Genomic DNA, 20061 nt, shown 5'->3' with positions numbered 1-20061 from the left:
CTCGGACCTTTTCCTCTCAGCTGTCAATGGGCCACCTGACCTGATAAAGGACAGACAGAAAAATAATACTGTATACTCACCATATTGGCACAAGAGACTGGATGAGCAGAACTGAGCTGACATAACTGTAATGCCAAAAGGAACGTAAAATATTTGCTCCGAGAGGAAAAGGCACCTTGACTGACAGCTGACAGGTCATGGCCTCAAAGGTCTGTCTGTCACTCCACCTGTTTTATGGCAGGGCATGATGTTTGAATGAAGCTTCTCTGAAATGAATTGTGGAGGGGAAATGTAACTTCTAAAAGGAGTTACATGCCTTTGTTTGGGGCTTATTCTTTCCTGGCTTAGAGGTTGAAATCTTATCGCAAGAATAAAGACAAGGCTTAATAGCTGCTTCTTGCTTTCCTGTACCTGGCTGCGGTCTCTTGATTTATCCTGACTGGTGGAAGGACCTCGCGGGGCGCACTGCAACCAGGGATACCCAGATTTCAAGTCACCTTGGCAACCAGGAAAGGACGATGGGGCTGAACAGCCGCTTTTTGCTGGCATTTATTTCTCTGACCTGCACGAGGACCTCAGGGGATAACTTGTCCACTGCAACCAGCAATGCCCAGATTTCCATTCCAAAAGGAACCAAAGCTATTCTTCAGCAGGGTGCAAGCTGGGGGTTGCCTCGGGGCATGCACAGAGTGCACAGGATGGGTGGGCAAAGGGGAATGCTGAACCGTGGCCCTCTCTCCCATCCCTTTTGGCCTGAGACTCCTGGCACCCGGCCCTGCCTCCACCCGACCCAGGCATGTCCTGCGTTGCTCCTGCAGTCAGAGAAGGGTCCTCTAGCCACTCGGGCAAACAAATCCCCAAGCCCTGCTTCCCCTCCCTCTTTTTCCTGGACCATAAGAGCAGGGCCCCCATTTTCCGAGTAAGAGCTGGGCCTGCATGTCTGAATGATCTTTTCTCTTGCAGGCAAACAAGTTCCTGACCACTCACCTGAGGGGCATGTGGGCAGCCCCCTCAAACCTGCACCACAGATCCAGGGCCATGGCCTGCTTTTTTCGCTGCCGGGCTCTGCAAACCTCGGGTTAATAATGCACATGTGAATGAGACAACCAGCCTTGGGCTCCGCAGGCGGGCACAAAAAGGGAGTTCGTGCACCAAGGACCCAAGATCAGACATCAGGCACGACGCCTTTTATTGGAAATGATGTGTACAGACGGGGGTGGGGGGAACAAAGTCTCCCGCGTGTCTCCCCCCATCACAACCTTGCGTCCCCTGATGCTGCTTCGGGTCAAGTCCGGGTCCCTCTAGGTGACGAGGAGCTGCTGGGAGGCCGGGAGGCCGCAGGATTCTTTATGGGCATCAAAGAGCTCCTTCAGGGCCTTGACGTAGAGAGCGTGGAAGCTGTTCACCTCGTCCTCGGTGGGGCACGGGCGGAGCGGGACTGGGATAGGCTTCCCCACTGCAGGAAGGAGAAGAAGCATGGGTGGTTGGGGGGTCTGCTCTGCCCCTCGCCCCCACCCATGGCAGCCAGGGCCTCCCCACCCCAGCAGCTTTGCCTTGGGTTTCAGGGGTGGCCTATGTGCAGGAATGGAGGAGACCCCAAGGGTCATTTAGCCCAACCCCTTCATTAATGGCCAACCAACCTCTGCTTAGAAACCTCCAAGGAAGGGGAGAAGGAAGTCGGTGTGTGTGTGAACACACGCACACAATGGCAGCTCCCTCCATAGCAAGCCCCATTAAACGAGGCGGCTCGTTTGATTTCTGCATTGCAGAGGGGTTGGGCTAGATGACCCTTGGGGGTCCCATTCAACTCCACAGGTCTCCGATTCAGTTCTAGGAGGGGGCAAAAGGGAGATGCACCAGAACCTGCTGTTTTGTACGATGCTGAAGAGTTTGTGGCTCTTTGCAATCAGGTTGGCGAGTTGGGGGGATTTTGGGGTGCAGGGCGAAGGTTAAGGAAGGAACGAGGAGCCTTGTGGGTCCTTACCCACCACCGTGAGGGGGGCAGCCATGGGCAGGAGCCCCCAAGAGGTGCTGGAGAAGAGGCCCCTCCCGCTGAAGAGACAAGGGGCGAAGCCGGTCAGCTGCTTGAAACCGAGCTGGAGGCGGCGAACGAAGCTGCCCTCGGGGAACCGGATCAGTCGGTAAATGTCATTCTCCCCAAAGGTGTAAACGGGCACCAGGTCAGCCCTGCGAGGAGGAGGAAGAAGGTGTGAGGAGACCCAGAGCTTATAGGGTTAATAGCTCGGGAAGTTACATCCTGTCTTTTGGGGGCGGATGTGTTCACATACTGGGTTTTATGCTTTGTTATGTGAGCTGATTTATTTTCTGTTTTGAGAGAGGGAGAGAGGTTTCCTAGATTAGAAGAAGCTGCGTACGAGGGTTTCTCTACATGGCTCAGATTCCTACACACACACGCGCTATCTGTTATGCTCTGCTGAAGCCAGGAGGAGCAGAACAGCGTATCGGAAGAGTGCTGGACGCCAAAGCACTTCAGCTGTTCGCAGTCGAAACAGACGTTCAACAAAACAGGTTATGGCTCATAACTCACAGGTTATGGAGTCAGCCGCCCAGGCGATGTGGCAAACTCTTGAGAGGGTCCATCACAGAACCACAGCAGGAGCCAAAATCAATGTCGCCAGAAGTTTGTTTGAGCTGAGGCTACGTCCGGGGGACAGCATCAGAGAACATTTGACAAAAATGGTGGCTGTGTTTAACCGACAGTTAAACGTGAATTTTCCAGATTTGAAAGTTTACATTCTTCTGAGCTCACTAGACAAGAGTTATGACAATTTGTGCCTAACTCTAGAAGCCATGCCCCTTGCCGACCTAACGTTGCAGTTTGTCTCGGGTCGCCTATGCGATTAAGAGGAACATCGGCAGAGAGAGGGGCACGCTGGCCCAGGCAGTCCTGCTTCCAAGAGTGGGGGGGCAGTGAAAGAGGACACCATGAAGGCTTTTGCTACGAGACGTTATCGTTGTGGCTTGGAAACCCACCTGCGTAAACAGTCCCAAGGAAGCAGCACAGAATGCCTCCAAGGCCATTGCCCCGGGCAACCAGATTAGGGGAACGGACCGGTGTGGGAACATAAAGAAAGGTCCCAGGGGAAGTGACAGAGACGCAACGTCACATCATTTGGCAGTTTCCATAGCAACAGTGAAGGACAGCGACCAGAGCAACGTACACCACTGGGTAATTGACAGCGGAGCCAGTCATCATCTGCTGCCATCTGGTGGCCAAATGCAGAACTGCAGAGCTGTTTCCAAAGGAAAAACAGTCACGCTTGCCGATGGATCCAAGAGACACCTGACAACTGTTGGCTCTGTTTTTGTTCCTTTTTTTTTCAGGCTGAACTGGAAGCATTTGTGGTCCCAGGGATGAAATGCTGTCTATGGTCTGTGTCTTCTCTAGTTAGAGATGGGTTTAAGGTTTGCTTTGAGAATAATGCATGCTCTATTTCCAGGGGTGGGAACCAGTTGTTCAGTATTGAATGTCAGAACAGGCTATTCTGGAAACATCTCAAGCAGGTAAGGGTAACAATGGGTCAACACAGGCAGAGTGTGCAAATGTTCCCACTCACAATATGTGTCGTCATTTGTGGCACAGGAGGATGTCCCCCTGCAATTGGGGATATGTGAGAAAAATACCAGGGTGCACTGAGGGATGCAAAATGAAGTCATGTGCCAAGTTCCTGGATTGCAGAGCATGCAAGAAGGCAAAGGTAAAAACATGCAGTTATCCTAGGTCTCACAGGGTAACCAAGAAACCTTTTGAGTTGGTTCATGTAGATATTTGTGGCTCTATGCCCGTTGCAAGTCTGGGTGGGGCTAAATATGTTTTAACCTTGACAGATGATTACTCCAGAAACAGCTGGGTGATACCTCTGAAGGACAAGGGTGAAGCTGCCACCATGCTGAGGGAGTGGGTCACTGCAGTGGAGCTCCAATTCTCACTGAGGGTTTGCAGTTTCCAATCAGATAGCGGTGGGGAGTTCACTGTGTTGCAGAATTACTTTAGCCAGAAAAGGATACGTAACAGGTTGACGATTCTGCACTAACCACAGGAAAACGAGGTGGCAGAAAGGCGGAACAGAACGTTCCAGGAAGCGGTGGAAGCGATGCTTTTTGACTCAGGCTTACTACAGTGCTTCTGGGCGGAAGCTTGGAAAACGGAGAATTTCACTCTGAATCGTTCCTGCAACTCTGTTGTAGAGGGCGCACCCTATTTTCTCTTGCATGGTAAGAAACCAAAAGTACATTTCTTTCGTGTGTTTGGGTGTGAGGCTTTGGTTCTTGTGCCGAAAACTAATGCAGGAAGGGTGGCCCCAGGTCCCAGAAAATGATCTTTTGTGGGAATGAGCGAGGGACAAAGGAGTGGAGATTCACTTACCCAGAGGGCAATCGGTCACAGGTTCTAATCAGCAGGAGTGCTGAGTTTTGTGAGCAAAGTGGGTGGACAGGCATCCATGGGAATCCTGACATTCTCTCAGTTTGCTTGACTCTGCTGGAGAGGGAGAGTTAGTAACTGAACCTGCTGCGGATCAGGTCCCTGACCAGGAGCAGGAGCAGGAATGGCCATCTCCAGAGGCTGTTAAGCAAGAGCCTTGGAGTGCGCCAACTTCTCCTACCAGTCCAGCTAAGTTTAGAAGATGCAGTCAGTCAGAGGGGGAGTCTTCTGAGGACAAGGACACATGTGCTGGTCCCAGTACCTCAGGGTGAGAGGGGGCATCTGACATAGTGCCAAGGCGTTCTGCACGCACTACGAAAGGGAAGCTGCCCAAAAGGTTCTCAGTCACTAGTGTGTGGGTTGGTTTGGCTCAATGCGAACCAGAAAGTTTTGAGGAAGTGCAACAGTTGCCTCAGGCAGAAGCCAGGAAATGGCATGAGGCAATGGAGAACGAGTTGAACTCAATGAAGTCTCTAGGTGTGTTCTCCACCACAACACTCCCGGCAGGCAAACAGGCCGTGAGCTGTCATTGGGTTTACAGAATTAAACCCATAGTGACAGGAGCACCACAGTACAAAGCTAGGCTAGTAGCTAGAGGTTTCACACAGAGAAAAAGGCTGCGTTACACTGAAGTGTATGCTCCAACTTCTAGGAGTGAAACTCTGTGCTTGCTACTAGCAGTTGCTGCCCAGAGGGGTTGTCAGGTACATCATTTTGATGTGGATGTTGCTTATTTGAACTCAGATCTGAAGGACGATCTGTACATGCTACCTCCTCCAGGGTTCGAGGGCAATAAGCCAGACGTAGTGCTGAAGTTACACAAATCCATCTATGGCCTCTAGCAATCGGCCAGAAACTGGAATTTGTGTCTGAATGAAACTTTGGAAAGTATGAGTTTCCGGAAGAGTCTTGCAGATAGCTGCCTGTACCTGAAGGGGTATTGGGAGAAAAGCAATAACAAACCTAGACAGCATCTTAAAAAGCAGAGACATCACCTTGCCAACAAAGGTCCGTATAGTTAAAGCTATGATTTTCCCAGTAGTGATGTATGGAAGTGAGAGCTGCACCATAAACTAGGCTGATCGCCAAAGAATTGATGCTTTTGAATTCTGGTGCTGGAGGAGACTCTTGAGTCCCATGGACTGCAAGAAGATCAAACCTCTCCATTCTGAAGGAAATCAGCCCTGAGTGCTCACTGGAAGGACAGATCCTGAAGCTGAGGCTCCAAGACTTTGGCCACCTCATGAGAAGAGAAGACTCCCTGGAAAAGACCCTGGTGTTGGGAAAGATGGAGGGCACAAGGAGAAGGGGATGACAGAGGACAAGATGGTGGGTCAGTGTTCTCGAAGCTACAAACATGACTCTGACCAAACTGTGGGAGGCAGTGGAAGACAGGAGTGCCTGACGTGCTCTGGTCCAGGGGGTCACAAAGAGTCAGACACGACTAAACGACTAAACAACAACAACCTGAAGGGGTCAGGAGAGACACAGTGTTGGTCTTTGTTGATGACATCATACACGTGGTTAAGACAGGTAAACAGGTGCAAGGTTTTGCCAAAGAGCTTTGAAAGCATTTTAAACTCAAGAACCTAGGACCGTTAAAGGTGTACCTAGGCGTCCAGATAGATAGAACCGAGGACGGCAGTTTCTTGCTCAGAAAAGCGAGATTGAGCAGTTGCTTGAGAAGTTCAAGATGGCTGAGTGTGCAGGGATCAGAACATCCATGGAAATGAGGTGTGTGAAAGACAGTCAGCTTGGGGAATGTTCTGAGTTCGAAAACGCTGAGATCCTTCAGTCAGCTCTTGGGAGTTTGTTGTATCTTTCCCAATGGAACAGACCAGACATAGCGTTTGCTACAAATCTGCTCAGCAGGGAAGCTACAAAGCCAAGCGTGACTGCCTGGAATGGCATCAAGAGACTGCTGCGGTATCTGCAGGATACCAAAGATTTCTGCCTTAAATTGTCAGCTGAGGGTGACACACAGCTCACATGCTGGACTGACAGTGATTGGGCAAATCTTGGGGATAGGAAATCAGTGTCTGGGTTGGTAGTGAAGTTTGGAGAATCTCTAGTTGGGTGGAAGTCCCGAAAGCAAAGTCTCATTGCGCTTTCCTCTACAGAAGCTGAATTCAGTGCGTTGTAAGAGCTTTGTAGGGAACTGGAATTCTACAAGTGTTTGGTCCAAGAGATCTGTGGGGAGTGTTGCTTGCCCATCACCGTTTGGGAAGACAATCAACCCTGTTTGACATTGGCAGAGTCTGGACAGTTCAAGTCCAGAACTAAACATTTAGACATACGTTTCCAAAATGTATGTCGTAGAGTGTCCAGACAGGCTTAGTAAATCTGAAATACTGTCTGAGCCAGAAGAATCTGGCAGATGGGTTCACTAAACCTTTGAGCGTCCAAAGACACGGGGAGTTCTGTGAAGGGTTGTGTTTGGGGTAAGTGGTAGTACTTACATTCACCCCAGTGGTACAGGACGAGAGGGAGGGGGTGTGAGGAGACCCAGAGCTTATAGGGTTAATAGCTCGGGAAGTTACGTCCTGTCACTGGGGGGGGGGTGTTCAAATACGGGGTTTTATGCTTTGTTAAGTGAGCTGATTTTTCGGAAGAGTGCTGGACGCCAAAGAACTTCACCTGTTTGCAGTCGAAACAGACGTCCAGCAGAAGAGGTTATGGCTCATAACTCACAGATGGAATGTCGGGTCAGGGAGAGCATTTAATCCAACCAAGAACCTTTGAGGAAGGCTAGGCTGTGGGAAGGCAGGGACCTTAGCATATGGAATTCATGGCCTGTTATACATTAAGAGAAAACTTAATTGGGAAAAAGCAAAGGTCCCAACGAAGGAGGAGTGGCCTTTGAAGGAAATGGACTAGGCAGAAACGGCAAAGGTCACAGCAAAATTAAGAGATCGGAATGATGAACTTTTTACAGAAAGATGGAGGCCGTTTGTGGATTACTTAAAAAACATTACAGTCAAATGAAATCGCGGACAGGATTCGAGATAAAAGCAGCAGAATAAAAATGACAAAATAATTGTACTAATTTTTTTGTAATAGATGAAGATACAGCACAGTAGAAAAGGTTTGAGTAAAAACACTGTAGGTGGGAAGTCCACTTATGGAACAGTGGAATTATTTGTTAGGAAGTTTATTGTGAAAACGTAAGAAAAATGTAATAAAAAATTATACAACAAGGAAGGGCAGGGACCTTCCGTTCTCGCAATTGCTTCATTGGGGCAAAATCCACCAGGAAGCACTGCCATGCTCACTAGGCCCAAGATATTGCTGGCCTGCACCCAACACACACCTCGGACCCCCCCTTGCCCCCTTGGTGCCCCTACCCGTGTTGCAGCGCTAGGCGCACGAAGCCCTTCTTCCCTTGAAGGCAGACACGATGCTCTCCGGGGGCGCTGTCCAGCGACTCGGACGCACCCCCCACCACAATGACCACCGCGTGCCCGGGGGGGCCACTCAGGAGGAAGTCCAGGGACCTTTTGTTGACCGGGACCATCCCTGGAAGTGGGAGGAAGCAAACATTCTTGTGGGTATGAAACATCTCCAGGGGTTCCCTGCTTTTCAGGGGGTTGGACTAGAGGACCCTCGCGATTCTCCTACAACTCTGAAAGTCTGTGAGTCTATTGAAGGGCAAAGGGGTCGCTGGCAAAGGATCAGCGCGTCTGGAAGTGGTTGGAGGAGAGACGGTGTCTAACTGATTGAGGACGAATCCTGACAAGACAGAAGTACTGTTTTGGGGGGCAAAGGCGGCGGGCAGGTGTGGGGGACTCCCTGGTCCTGAATGGGGCAACTGTACCCCTGAAGGACCAGGTGCACAGCCTGGGAGTCATTTTGGACTCACAGCTGTCCCTGGAGGCGCAGGTCAGTTCTGTGTCCAGGGCGGCTTTCTACCAGCTCCATCTGGGACGCAGGATGAGACCCTCCCTGCCTGCAGACTGTCTGGCCAGAGTGGTGCGTGCTCTGGTTGTCTCCCGCTTGGACTACTGCAATGCGCTCTACGTGGGGCTACCTTTGAAGGTAACCCGGAAACTACAACTAATGCAAAATGCGGCAGCCAGACTAGTGACTGGGAGACCACGTAACACCGGTCCTGAAAGACCTACATTGGCTCCCAGTACGTTTCCGAGCACAATTCAAAGTGTTGGTGCTGACCTTGAAAGCCCTAAACGGCCTCGGCCCAGTAGATCTGAAGGAGCTTCTCCACCCCCATCGTTCAGCCTGGATACTGAGTTCCAGAGCCATTATCATCATCATCACCATCATCATTTGCACAAACAAACGCCCCTTTTCATTTGCATAGGAGCGAAGAATAGCAGGAAAAACAGACATTCTTGCTGGGAAATTCTATTCCCAGGGGCTCTGGGAAGGCATCCCTGAGAGTGGGGTGGTTCCTCCCATTTGATGGGCCAGGCCAGGGTTCTTGAAGATGGTCCTTAGGGAGGGGCCACCCCACTTCCCCACCCCCACCATTCCTCGCCCTGTTGGCCTCACCTGAGCTCATCATGTACTCCCGGTAGACGGGTATGCGGAAGAGCCCTGCGAGGGCGGACAGGCTGGGGCGGAGGCCAGGGAAGGTGCGGGAAAAGCCCGTGGCCTCGGTGCAGAAGGCGGAATAGGCCCCCGCGCAGATGATCCCATGGGGGTGAGAGCCCAGGACGTAGTTCCGCGTCGGGGGCAGCTCGGCCGTCTTCACCAGCTGCAAGGCAAGAGGGGCGAGGCCTTTGGCATTTGGACCCCCACCTGAATGTCACATTCAGAGGCCAGCAGCCTTTGACGGCCGCCGCCTCCTCCTTGTCCGTGATCTGGTCTCCAGGGGTTCCAGAGACCCTGGGCATCCTTCGGAGGAAGGCAGACCCTCCTTCGCCCTGCCAGCCCCCTTCTCATACCTTGATGGGGAAATAATCCCGGTGGAACTCACAGACTCTGGAGTGCCTTACCCAGTCGCTGCGGCGCCCACCTGCGAAGACAAGGGTTCAGGCAGGGGATGGAGTCAGAGAACTGTGGGGTTGGAAGGGGACCCCCAGGGGTCATCCAGCCCAACCCCCTGCAATGCAGGAATCGCAGCTGGGGAATCCCTGGCAGGTGACCACCCGACCTCTGCTTAAAAATTCATTTAATTATGACTTGCTGATGTTTAATTTTAGTGTTTATTATTGGATTCCAATAGATTATTGCATATTGCTTTACTTGGTGTAAGTTATTTTAAAGTTATTGTGATTTTTCATGTAGGATCTGATTGTTACTATTAATACTTGATGTTTTAATATTAGTGTGTGTGTGTGTGTGTGTGTGTTGGAAGCCACCCAGAGTGGCTGGGGCAGCCCAGCCAGATGGGCAGGGTATAAATGAAATTATAATCAATCAATCAATCAATCAATCAATAATGAGGAGCAAGATGCTCCTTGGGGTCCCTTCCAACTCTGATTCCATGCTATATTTTGGGGAGGGTTCTTTTGATTCGTGTCAATTACAGGATTTTGGGTGTGTTCTTATAGCAAAATTTAATAAATAATGATAAATACATAAATAAATGCAGCTGATTTTTCTGCCCTCCATACAGAGAGAGAGAGAGAGAGATGAAATGCCTTCTGCCATTGTGTCATCTATTGGAAGCTGTCTTGGAAAATAGACAACAGTAAATAGCAGTGAGGAAAGCAGGTTTGGGATGGTCGCACGCTGCCCCAGGGGAAGGGGGTGAGCTGGAGGAGGAGGGGCAGGGTGAAGCAGCAGCTCCAGCTGTGTGGGTCTGGGTGTGGGGCTCAGCACCCTTCTCAGACAAGGAGAGGCGCCTTTCACCTGACCTCCAGGTAGGGTTGGGGGCAGTGCCGGATTTACCTATAAGCTAAACAGGCTATAGTTTAGGGCCCCAGTCCCTTGGGCGCCCCCAAAAAATTAAAGGAAAAAAACCTGGATGCACATATCCGAAATACAAGATAAAAAATAAATAAAATAAAACCTACCAACAGGAACAGTGTTTTGTGTTGTGTAGGCTCCTGTGATGTAAGTCAAGGGCCTCACCTGCTAGCCTGTTCCCTTAATTATCCCTGGTTTGCTCATTTCTATATATAGGGTACCTACGACCTGCATCTGGGACGCAGGTGGCGCTGTGGTTTAAATCACTGAACCTGGGGCTTGCCAATCAGAAGGTCGGTGGTTCGAATCCCTGCGACACGGTGAGCTCCTGTTGCTCAGTCCCTGCTCCTGCCAACCTAGCAGTTCGAAAGCACGTCAAAGGGCAGGTAGATAAATAGGTACCGCTTCGGCAGGAAGGTAAATGGCGTTTCCGTGCGCTGTTCTGGTTCTCCAAAAGCGGCTTAGTCCTGCTGGCCACATGACCTGGAAGCTGTACGCCGGCTCCCTCGGCCAGTAAAGCGAGATGAGCGCCACAACCCCAGAGTCAGTCACAACTGGACCTAATGATCAGGGGTCCCTTTACCTTTATCTTACGATCTGCATGGACTGCTTGCATGGCTTTAGATACTTATTAGGTCCATCAATCACCTTATAGCATATATTCAACACAAAAAACAGTGACAATTTGTTGTGGACAAAGGACAGCTGGACATATAAAGGGCCCCATCACCTACAATAGCTTAGGGCCTCATCAAACCCCAATCCGGCCCTGGTTGGGGAGAATCGAACTCACCTCTCTGTGGTGTATGCCAGTCAAAGATCCACCAGGCGAAATACAGGACGCTGATAGGCCAGTAGGAGGTGAAGAGCAGGTAGACCAGGAGAACGGAGAAGAAGGCACCTGGGGGGGGGGAGGAGATTCTGTGGAATCTTGTTTTTATGTTGTATGCTGGATATGTGATTGCAAAATTCTGATTTGAAAAACCAAATAAATTAATTTATTTTTTTAAAAAAACCAGTATCACAATGTAGACTTCAAACCAGTTTTGGATCATATATCGATATATCTTCCAACTCTGAGCGCAAGAGCAGCGCTCCCCCGTCACTGGGATTCAGAGCCCTGCCTGGGACCACAACCCCAATTTCACGGTACCCCCGAGGATGTGATCTGAAGACCTCCTAAACCCAGAAGGACATTTTAGGTTGGAAGGGGCACCCCAGGGTCATCTAGCCCAACCCCCTGCGGTGCTGACTCCCTAGTCCAGACTCACCTGGCCCAAAACTGCTTTGAAAAGAAGAGGGGGTTTGGCTTTTGGGGGATGGATGTGAAATAAAAAATTAAGGTGTTTTATATATATAATAAATGTTTGTAAATGTACCAATCAAACACGTACATAAATATATAAATCACATGTCTGAAGCAGCACAGGAAAACATCCCTGGAACCATTTTGGCTCCCAAACTGACCAAACGATTTCTCTGCAAGGTTAAAGAAAAATGGAAAAACCTCCCCATTGTCTTTTCCTTCACAAATCCTGTCTTAAGGGTATGTCTGTGTATGAATAGGGTGAGCCTGTGACCTGGCTCAGGAACTAAGTATTTCTCATTACAAAAGACTGGCCAGGGTATCCAGTCTAGTGACCATTAAACAGGTAACCTGCCAGACATAAGGTAAACAACGCACTCAGATTTCTGTTGTAGACTGCCCTTTCTGTGATGTAGGTATGATGTGTCTGGGGGTGGTCTTGGACTCCAGGGCAGGCAATTTAAAATGTCTATATAAGGGTGGGCACACCTTTGTTCGGGGTCCTCCTCCTTCTCCTGCCTGTGAAGGGGGCACCCTGTTGCAACAGTTCAATAAAGATCAGACTAGCTTCTTTGCTTCTCAATATTCTCTGCTTGGCCTCTGTTCTTTTCTCCGACTGATGGAGAACCTGCAAAGGACTCTCTAAGGGCACTTGTGTCCCCCATACGGAATAAGGGCAGTTTTCCTTTTATTACAGGGGCCTGGCCTGCCAGAGGACCTCCCAAGGGCCATGGCCCCAGGAAGAGGAGGAGGCCAAGCTGCCCCTCTTCCCTGAGCACCCCCGCCCCTCTTCCCTGAGCACCCCCTGCCCCTCCCTCCCTCCTACTCCAGCTCCCAACTTACCAAAGAAGAGGAAGGTGAGGACCCACTGGAAGACGCTAAGAGCCTCCAGGTGTTTCTTCAGAGGCATCTTCTGACCCTGGGTGGCAGGAAGAGATCCTGGGGAGAAAATCCACAAGGGGGGGAGTTGGGGGGGGATGTGCAGCAGGACTCCAACCAGGAGGGGCCCCTGCCTTGGCAGAAGGGAGAAGACGCAGGTGTGTTCAGCACAGGTGGCCTCTGACCTGCATCCCAAAGCCCAGCTGCTCCCCTTCAGCCGTGCCCTCGGGAAGGGGGCAGCATGTGGGGCAGGAGGAGGAGGAGGAAAGAGCCTCACTTGTCCAGGAGAAGATGTTGTCTTGCCCGCGGCTGCAATGCACAAGTCTCTCTCTCTGCCACCTGCACTTTGGTACCCAGGTGGGCCTGCGATAAGGATGCTGCTGTCACCCAGGTGAGGCAAAGGGGACCTGGCTGAGCTCTCCTCCTCCGAAAGGAGACAAGCCGTGTCAGATTCTTTTGACTCCCAGCCCTGCCTGGCACCTATCTTGCTGGCCCTTGGCTCCCTCCCCTTGGCCCTCATCCCAGGGTCGCCCCGCCCTCTTGGCCCACGAGACAAAGGTTGGGGTGCCAGGATCGATTGCCCCATCTGCCTGCCTCCCTTCTCCAAACCACGGAGGAAGCTGCTCTTGAGGAGATGATGATAATAATAATAATAATAATAATAATAATAATAAAATTTTATTTATATCCCGCCCTCCCCAGCCAAAGCCAGGCTCAGAGCAGCATAAAATGCAATAAAAAGCAGGGAAAAACCGTTTTCAAAACAACAGACGCATTTCAAAAACAGTGAGACTTACGGTGGAACCAGAAAGCGGTATAGTTACAAGGGACCCCCAGGGGTCATCCAGCCCAACCCCTTGCAGGGCAGGAATCACAGCTTTGGTGGCTCTAGGGAAGAAAGAGTGCCTCTGAGCAGGTGAAGAGTGCTCTGAGGATCCGCAGTTGCAGCTGCCTTCCTTTCAAAGGGACCAAGCGCAGCTCCTCCTGACGGCCTTTTGGTGCCCCTGGAAGAAAGACAGGGTGAGAAATCACCAGGGTTTCTGAAGCACCCTGTGGGTGGGGGTGTTGGGTGCAGTTCAAAGGTTGCCCCCTCCTCCTCCTCCTCCGTCTCCTGCCAGGCAGGCCAGTGAGGTCCAAGCTGACCTGAGCCTGGCGGGGGCAGAGGTAGAAATTACGCAAACCTTTCCTGGCAATGACATTGCTTCCTGCCTCAGGGCAGGGCAGCCTCTCTATGAATTAGCATTTATATATCCCAATACTTTCCTCCAGAAATCTGTAAGCATCAGACATTGCATAAGCAGAGGCTTCAAAGAGGTGTATTCTCGTTTTGCTCGTTTTGACACCTCCAGCAACACATCCTTGTAGATCATCCCTTTCTATACTGATGTATCGGAGCCCAATATTATTTTTGGTTGTATAAGACGTACCGTATTTTTCGCCCTATAGGGAACTCCCGCCGGACTTGCAAGGCTTGCGGAGAGCTTCCTGAAGCTTGGAGAGCGAGAGGGGTCGGTGCGCACCGACACCTCTCGCTCTCCAGGCTTCAGCGAAAGCCTGCATTCGCCCCATAGGACGCACACACATTTCCCCTTCATTTTTGGAGGGGGAAAAGTGCGTCCTATAGGGAGAAAAATACGGTAGTTTATAATCTAATGGCACATTAGCCACAGAAGGTAAAACACTGGTTTACAAAAATATATATCCAAAAAAGAAGAACAATCCAATGAAAACATGAACACCCACAATTAAAATTCACAAATAAACATCAGAAGCCTGGAGAGCCTTCGAAATTCTGGGACTGTCCCTGGAAAATCAAGACATTTGGAGGGTATGGCAGGAAACTCTTAATCTCAAGGTTGCGGGTTCGAGCCTATGCTAGGCCAAAGGTTCCTCTTTTTCATTTTTTTTCATTTTCAATTTTACAAAGAATCAAAATGCAAACATATTTCCTTTGACTCCCCCCCCCCTTTGTGGATCCTTAGGTTACAATTTTTGTTCTGCATCTCCTCCCTGACTCCAGTTATTATAAGTCCTTACTCCAATCCATGATTCGAATTTTTACTACACGTTTTCTGTCAAACCTACGAAGGATTGTAGTTCTTTACAATATTTTTTTTTTCAAATGCATATTAAACACTCCCCATTCTTTATTGAAATTTGATTCTTCCTGGCTCCTGATTCTTCCAACGAATCCTGCATTGCGGGGGGGGGGGTTGGACTAGATGACCCCCCGGGTTCCCTTCCAGCTCTACAATCCTATCAGTGTTCATAAGTTGCCCATATATACAATAATAGAATAGCAGAGCTGGAAGGGGAGGGTCATTAGTCTACCCTCCCCCTGTGCAATGCAGGAATATTTGGCCCAGCGTGGGGCCGAACCCATAACCCAGGAATGGGGAGGTGGGTTGGCTGGGGGTGGGGAGAGAGAAGAAAGAGACCCCAGCCAGGAAGAGCAGGGTTTTTAAGGAAGGGGGGGAGGAGAGGGGGAAGACTGATTTCCACCTACCCTATTTTTCGCTCCATAAGACGCACTTTTTTCTTCCTAAAAAGTAAGGGGAAATGTCTGTGCGTCTTACGGAGCGAATGTGTGGTCCCTGGAGCCGAATTGCCCAGGGGCAAAAAGCAGATCATGCTTCTTTTTTTGAAAGAGGGAAGTGGGTGTTGAAACAAATCCTCTGATCGGCAAGCGATCGGAAGGGAGATAAGGGACGCTAGCGGAGGCTGCCTGGGAGGGGGGAGGTAAAGACAGCAAACTTGCAAGGAGAGGCGACAGGAAGACTAAAGCAATGAGGAGAGAAATGAGAAGAAAAGGAGGAGCAAAAAACTGCTCCAGCTAAGGAAAAAACACTAAGCCAAACAAGAGGGAAGGGAGTGTTGAAAGGAAACAGCTGATCGGTGGGATCGGGAGGGGAGATAAGGGAGGCTAGCGATAAAGGAGGCTGCCTGGGAGGGGGGAGGTAAAAGCCCAGGGGTCCTCAGGATTTTAGCATTGGGTCACCCCAAATTCACCATCAGATCACATAGCATGTCCGTGACTACAGCCTGCACCAAAAAAATCACGCACCCACTGTTTTGTGGGGCCGCAATGGCGCAAAAACGTGGTTACAAAGCACAGATCCACATGGATCCTCAGGGTTTTTGCATTGGGTTATAGCCTTTCAGGCCTTTCCCACGGGTCGGGTGTGCATTGCTCCCGTCAGCGAGCCAAGAAAGTTGCCAGCAGGCTGATCAGCTGGATGCGCTGCTGGCCAGGTCATCTTTTCCTGAGAAGAGGAGAAAGCTTTGTTCCTCAGGCAGTATGACCAGCAGTTCAGGATGATGACATAACAGCCAAGAGATAACCATGCAAAACTGATGTCCTACTACTTGCATGAATTGAGAAACAGTCTCAAGATCCAAGCCGTGCTGTGCTGTTGCTGCAACAGCCTTTAGCAAGAACAGATGAGAAGGAATCATTTGTAGAAACCTTATTCTGTATGCTGAACAACCATTGTTGCATCAGGGCCGTAGTCTTCCCACACAAAATTATTACTTGAGACAAAGTATTGCCAACCATTCAGCAAAGGATGATCCAGTTTCTGGGACAGTGGGGGTGCACTGTGTTTGTTTGTTAACAAAGGGGAAAGCAAAGAAGAATCTGGAACCAGACCCCTTCGGCCGCTAGGCGTGGGATGGGATACTGTCTAGCAGCTACGGGATTAGCAGATGGTCATGGGGAGTATATTTCTAGCCATGCCTGAGGGGTTATCTTCGGCCCATAACTCAGGATTCATGAGGCGCCAGTGTTCCCTGTTACAGTGTTGACCTCATGGGAAGCTGCTTTTGTTGGGCCCGGTCTATCCTGGCAAGTCTCTTCCTCCCCTCTCAGGGCCATTGCCCCATATGCTCCCGGCTGGCGAGGTGGGGTCCAGGCAGGTCCCCCGGGGGTGGGGGTGTGCCATGGGTGCCGGTCACAAAATGGCTGCCATGGAGGGGGGGCGGTTGTAGGAGAGGCTGAGCGGGGGGGGGAGGCAAACAGCCTCCTGCCCCTTTTAGGGTTTCAAGGTGAGGGTATTGTTGTAAGAATTCTAAGGTCTCAAATATAAATTAAATGCTCATAAACGTACAAGGCAAACACCTACATAAGTATATAAACCAGGTGTCTGAAATAGTACAGGAGAGCAATCCCGAAGCCATTTGGACAGGCTTATTTTTCACATCCACTGACACCAACATGCTTTCTCTATTTTCTTCCTGCACCTTAGTAAGAAGAATGATACATTGAATAGCGACAGCTGTCTGGTTATATTTCCTAAACATAAAACAAACATTTCATTGATAAATGAAGTGGTCTCTTGTGAATTACTCATACCAAAAAGTAGCTTAGAGCATCTAATATAGGAATTCAGTCAGTGGGCTCCCTTTATGGAGTTTTGCTGGCAAGCTCTGCATTTCGCTGGGGAAAGAGAAGGGCCCTGAGCAAAATGCTCTCTGCCTGTATTGAAAAGTTTTTAAAAGCCGAGTACCTCTCAGGATGCCCAGAGGCCTTTGCCACACACCCTGAAAGGAGCGAAGTCAAAGACCTAAAGCCAAACTGACCCTGTTTATGTGTAATTGGGCTCATTCTCAAGGACCGGCTCCATCTGGGACGCAGGATCAGACCCTCCCTGTCCTCAGACTGTCTGGCCAGAGTGGTGCATGCTCTGGTTGTCTCCCACCAGGACTACTGCAATGCGCTCTACGTGGGGCTACCTTTGAAGGTGACCCGGAAACTACAACTAATCCAGAATGCGGCAGCCAGACTGGGGACTGGGAGCGGCTCCTGAGACCACATAACACCAGTCTTGAAAGACCTACACTGGCTCCCAGGACATTTCCGAGCACAATTCAAAGTGTTGGTGCTGACCTTTAAAGCCCTAAACGACCTCAAAGGCCCAGTAGACCTGAAGGAGTGTCTCCACCCCCATCGTTCTGCCCGGACACTGAGGTCCAGCGCTGAGGGCCTTCTGGCGGTTCCCTCCCTGTGAATGAAGGAGGTGAGGACAGGTGCCCACCTAGGCCCAAAGTCACCCCTCCCCAAAGCAGGCTCAAAGCTTCTCAAAGCTTTTCAAAATCTTTTTATCAGCAGCTAAGCAACTGCTCATTTGCTCTGCTGTTGCAAAGGCAAAATGTTATCAGTATGAGAGAGCTTCAAAAAGGCTAATGAATAGGCTCTGTCATTGCCAAGAATACTCAGGCCTGGGAACTGACTCTTATCTCACTCTAGTTGTAACACATCTTGAACATGCTGAACCGCAAGGCTCCTGAACCCCCTTGGCTTCTCATCCCCTCCTGGGAAGGGCGCCAAGAGTCCACAAGAGTCCCAAGACAGGAGCTTTCTGTTCATGCTCAGGGGAACTCATGGGGCAGGACTCTTGAGGAGGCGGAGGAGGAGAAAGGGGAGGGAACTGAAGGGGAATAAATGCTCTGTGCAAATGGCTGTGAACTTGTGCTTGTTTGTGAACCTATCACACTTGCTCCTTCTACCAGCTGGATGGTAGAAATAAAGCTTTTTCTCTGAAACTATTCCTTGAGTGTCTGTTGACTCCCATTTTCCCCGTCCCGGGCGCAAAGCTCTTCTCACCCGAGGCTAAAAAGGCTACATGAGAAGCAGTTTCAGGGAACCAGGCAGAGGGCCTTCTCGGTGGTGGCACCTGCCCTGTGGAACGCCCTCCCACCAGATGTCAAAGAGAAAAACAACTACCAGACTTTTAGAAGATATCTGAAGGCAGCCCTGTTTAGGGAAGCTTTTAATGTTTAATAGGTTATTGTATTTTAGTGTTCTGTTGGAAGCTGCCCAGAGTAGCCTGGTGGGCGGGTTATAAATAAATTATTATTAATTATTATTATTACTACTACTACACTGCAATGATTTTGCAAAGTTTTTTGCAGATAAAATCGTTCAGATTCGGGATCCCTTCCAGTCGGGATTCAGGCCTCATCATGGGACTGAAGCTGCCTTGGTCGCACTGGTTGATGATCTCCGGCGGGCTAGGGACAAAGGTGAGAGCTGTTTGCTAGTTCTGCTGGGTCTCTCAGCGGCCTTTGACACCATCGACCATAACATCCTTCTGGACCGTCTAGAGGGGCTGGGAGCTGGGGGCACTGTCATACAGTGGTTCCGCTCCTTCCTCCTGGGCCGTGTTCAGAAAGTGGTGGTGGGGATGAGTGTTCAGACCCCTGGACTCTCACTTGTGGGGTGCCTCAGGGTTCTGTCCTCTCCCCCATGCTTTTCAACATTTACATGCAGCCACTGGGAGAGATCATCAGGAGGTTTGGGCTGGGTGTTCATCAGTATGCGGATGATACCCAGCTCTACCTCTCTTTCAAATCAGAACCAGTGAGGGCGGTGAAGGTCCTGTGTGAGTGTCTGGAGGCGGTTGGAGGATGGATGGCGGCTAACAGATTGAGGTTGAATCCTGACAAGACAGAAGTACTGTTTTTGGGGGACAGGAGGCGGGCAGGTGTAGATGGTTCCCTGGTCCTGAATGGGGTAACTGTGCCCCTGAAGGACCAGGTGCACAGCCTGGGAGTCATTTTGGACTCACAGCTGTCCATGGAGGCGCAGGTCAGTTCTGTGTCCAGGGTGGCTTTCTACCAGCTCCATGTGGTACACTGGCTGAGACCCTATCTGCCTGCAGACTGTCTCGCCAGAGTGGTGCATGCTCTGGTTATCTTCCGCTTGGACTACTGCAATGCGCTCTACGTGGGGCTACCTTTGAAGGTGACCCGGAAGCTACAACTAATCCAGAACGCGGCAGCTAGACTGGTGGCGGCCGCCGAGACCATATAACACCGGTCTTGAAAGACCTACATTGGCTCCCAGTACGTTTCCGAGCACAATTCAAAGTGTTGGTGCTGACCTTTAAAGCCCTAAACGGCCTCGGTCCAGTATATCTGAAGGAGCGTCTCCTCCCCCATCATTCTGCCCGGACACTGAGGTCCAGCTCTGAGGGCCTTCTGGCAGTTCCCTCACTGCGAGAGGCCAAGTTACAGGCAACCAGGCAGAGGGCCTTCTCGGTGGTGGCGCCCGCCCTGTGGAACGCCCTTCCAGCAGATGTCAAAGCGATAAACAACTACCTGACATTCAGAAGACATCTGAAGGCAGCCCTGTTCAGGGAAGTTTTTAATACGTGACATTTTAGTGTATTTTTCATCTTTGTTGGAAGCCGCCCAGAGTGGCTGGGGAAACCCAGCCAGATGGGCGGGGTACAAATAATAAATTATTATTATTATTACTACTACTACACAAGATCCAGTGTAACCAGTAGTTCTATAATATCACGTAGCAACTTGTTTGTCTTGTCTATACCTAAGCTATTTCGTTTTCTTGATTTAGGACGGTCGATGGCAAAGAAAGGCAAAGGCGCTGCAGAAACTCAAGGCCCAGTTTGGTGTGTTTCCTGACCCGACGTTACAGGGCATCTTAAAATAAAACAGAGCCTTTCATCCTCTGTGGCCCAGGCAGGGAATCTGCTTAAATCACCAAATAAACAGAAAATGACAAAATGTGTTCATTAACCCTTCCAGGTGTTGGGCAGCG

General features: G+C 50.3%; 1 protein-coding gene and 1 long non-coding RNA gene across 2 annotated transcripts; one reads left to right on the top strand and one right to left on the bottom strand.

Annotated features, from left to right (window-relative positions):
• Nucleotides 1-783: 783 nt before the first annotated feature.
• Nucleotides 784-12951, bottom strand: LOC128400722 (2-acylglycerol O-acyltransferase 3-like). Its single transcript, XM_053363166.1, has 8 exons — nucleotides 12778-12951; nucleotides 12465-12560; nucleotides 11109-11216; nucleotides 9349-9419; nucleotides 8954-9158; nucleotides 7789-7960; nucleotides 1985-2187; nucleotides 784-1456 (listed from the first exon to the last, which is right to left on the bottom strand). Exons 2-8 carry the CDS (start codon nucleotides 12529-12531, stop codon nucleotides 1302-1304), a joined length of 981 nt encoding a protein of 326 aa, XP_053219141.1. The 5' UTR covers nucleotides 12532-12560; nucleotides 12778-12951; the 3' UTR covers nucleotides 784-1301.
• On the top strand, nucleotides 7956-19758 carry LOC128400729 (uncharacterized). Its single transcript, XR_008327365.1, has 2 exons — nucleotides 7956-8133; nucleotides 18905-19758. It is a non-coding gene; the product is annotated as an uncharacterized LOC128400729 (long non-coding RNA).
• The last annotated feature ends 303 nt before the right edge of the window (nucleotides 19759-20061 follow it).

The sequence above is a fragment of the Podarcis raffonei genome, chromosome 13, assembly GCF_027172205.1.
Source record: "Podarcis raffonei isolate rPodRaf1 chromosome 13, rPodRaf1.pri, whole genome shotgun sequence".
NCBI classification, from domain to species: domain Eukaryota; kingdom Metazoa; phylum Chordata; class Lepidosauria; order Squamata; family Lacertidae; genus Podarcis; species Podarcis raffonei.
The sequence above is the reverse complement of the archived record's forward strand: the minus strand, read 5'-3'. Positions and strand labels throughout refer to the sequence as shown.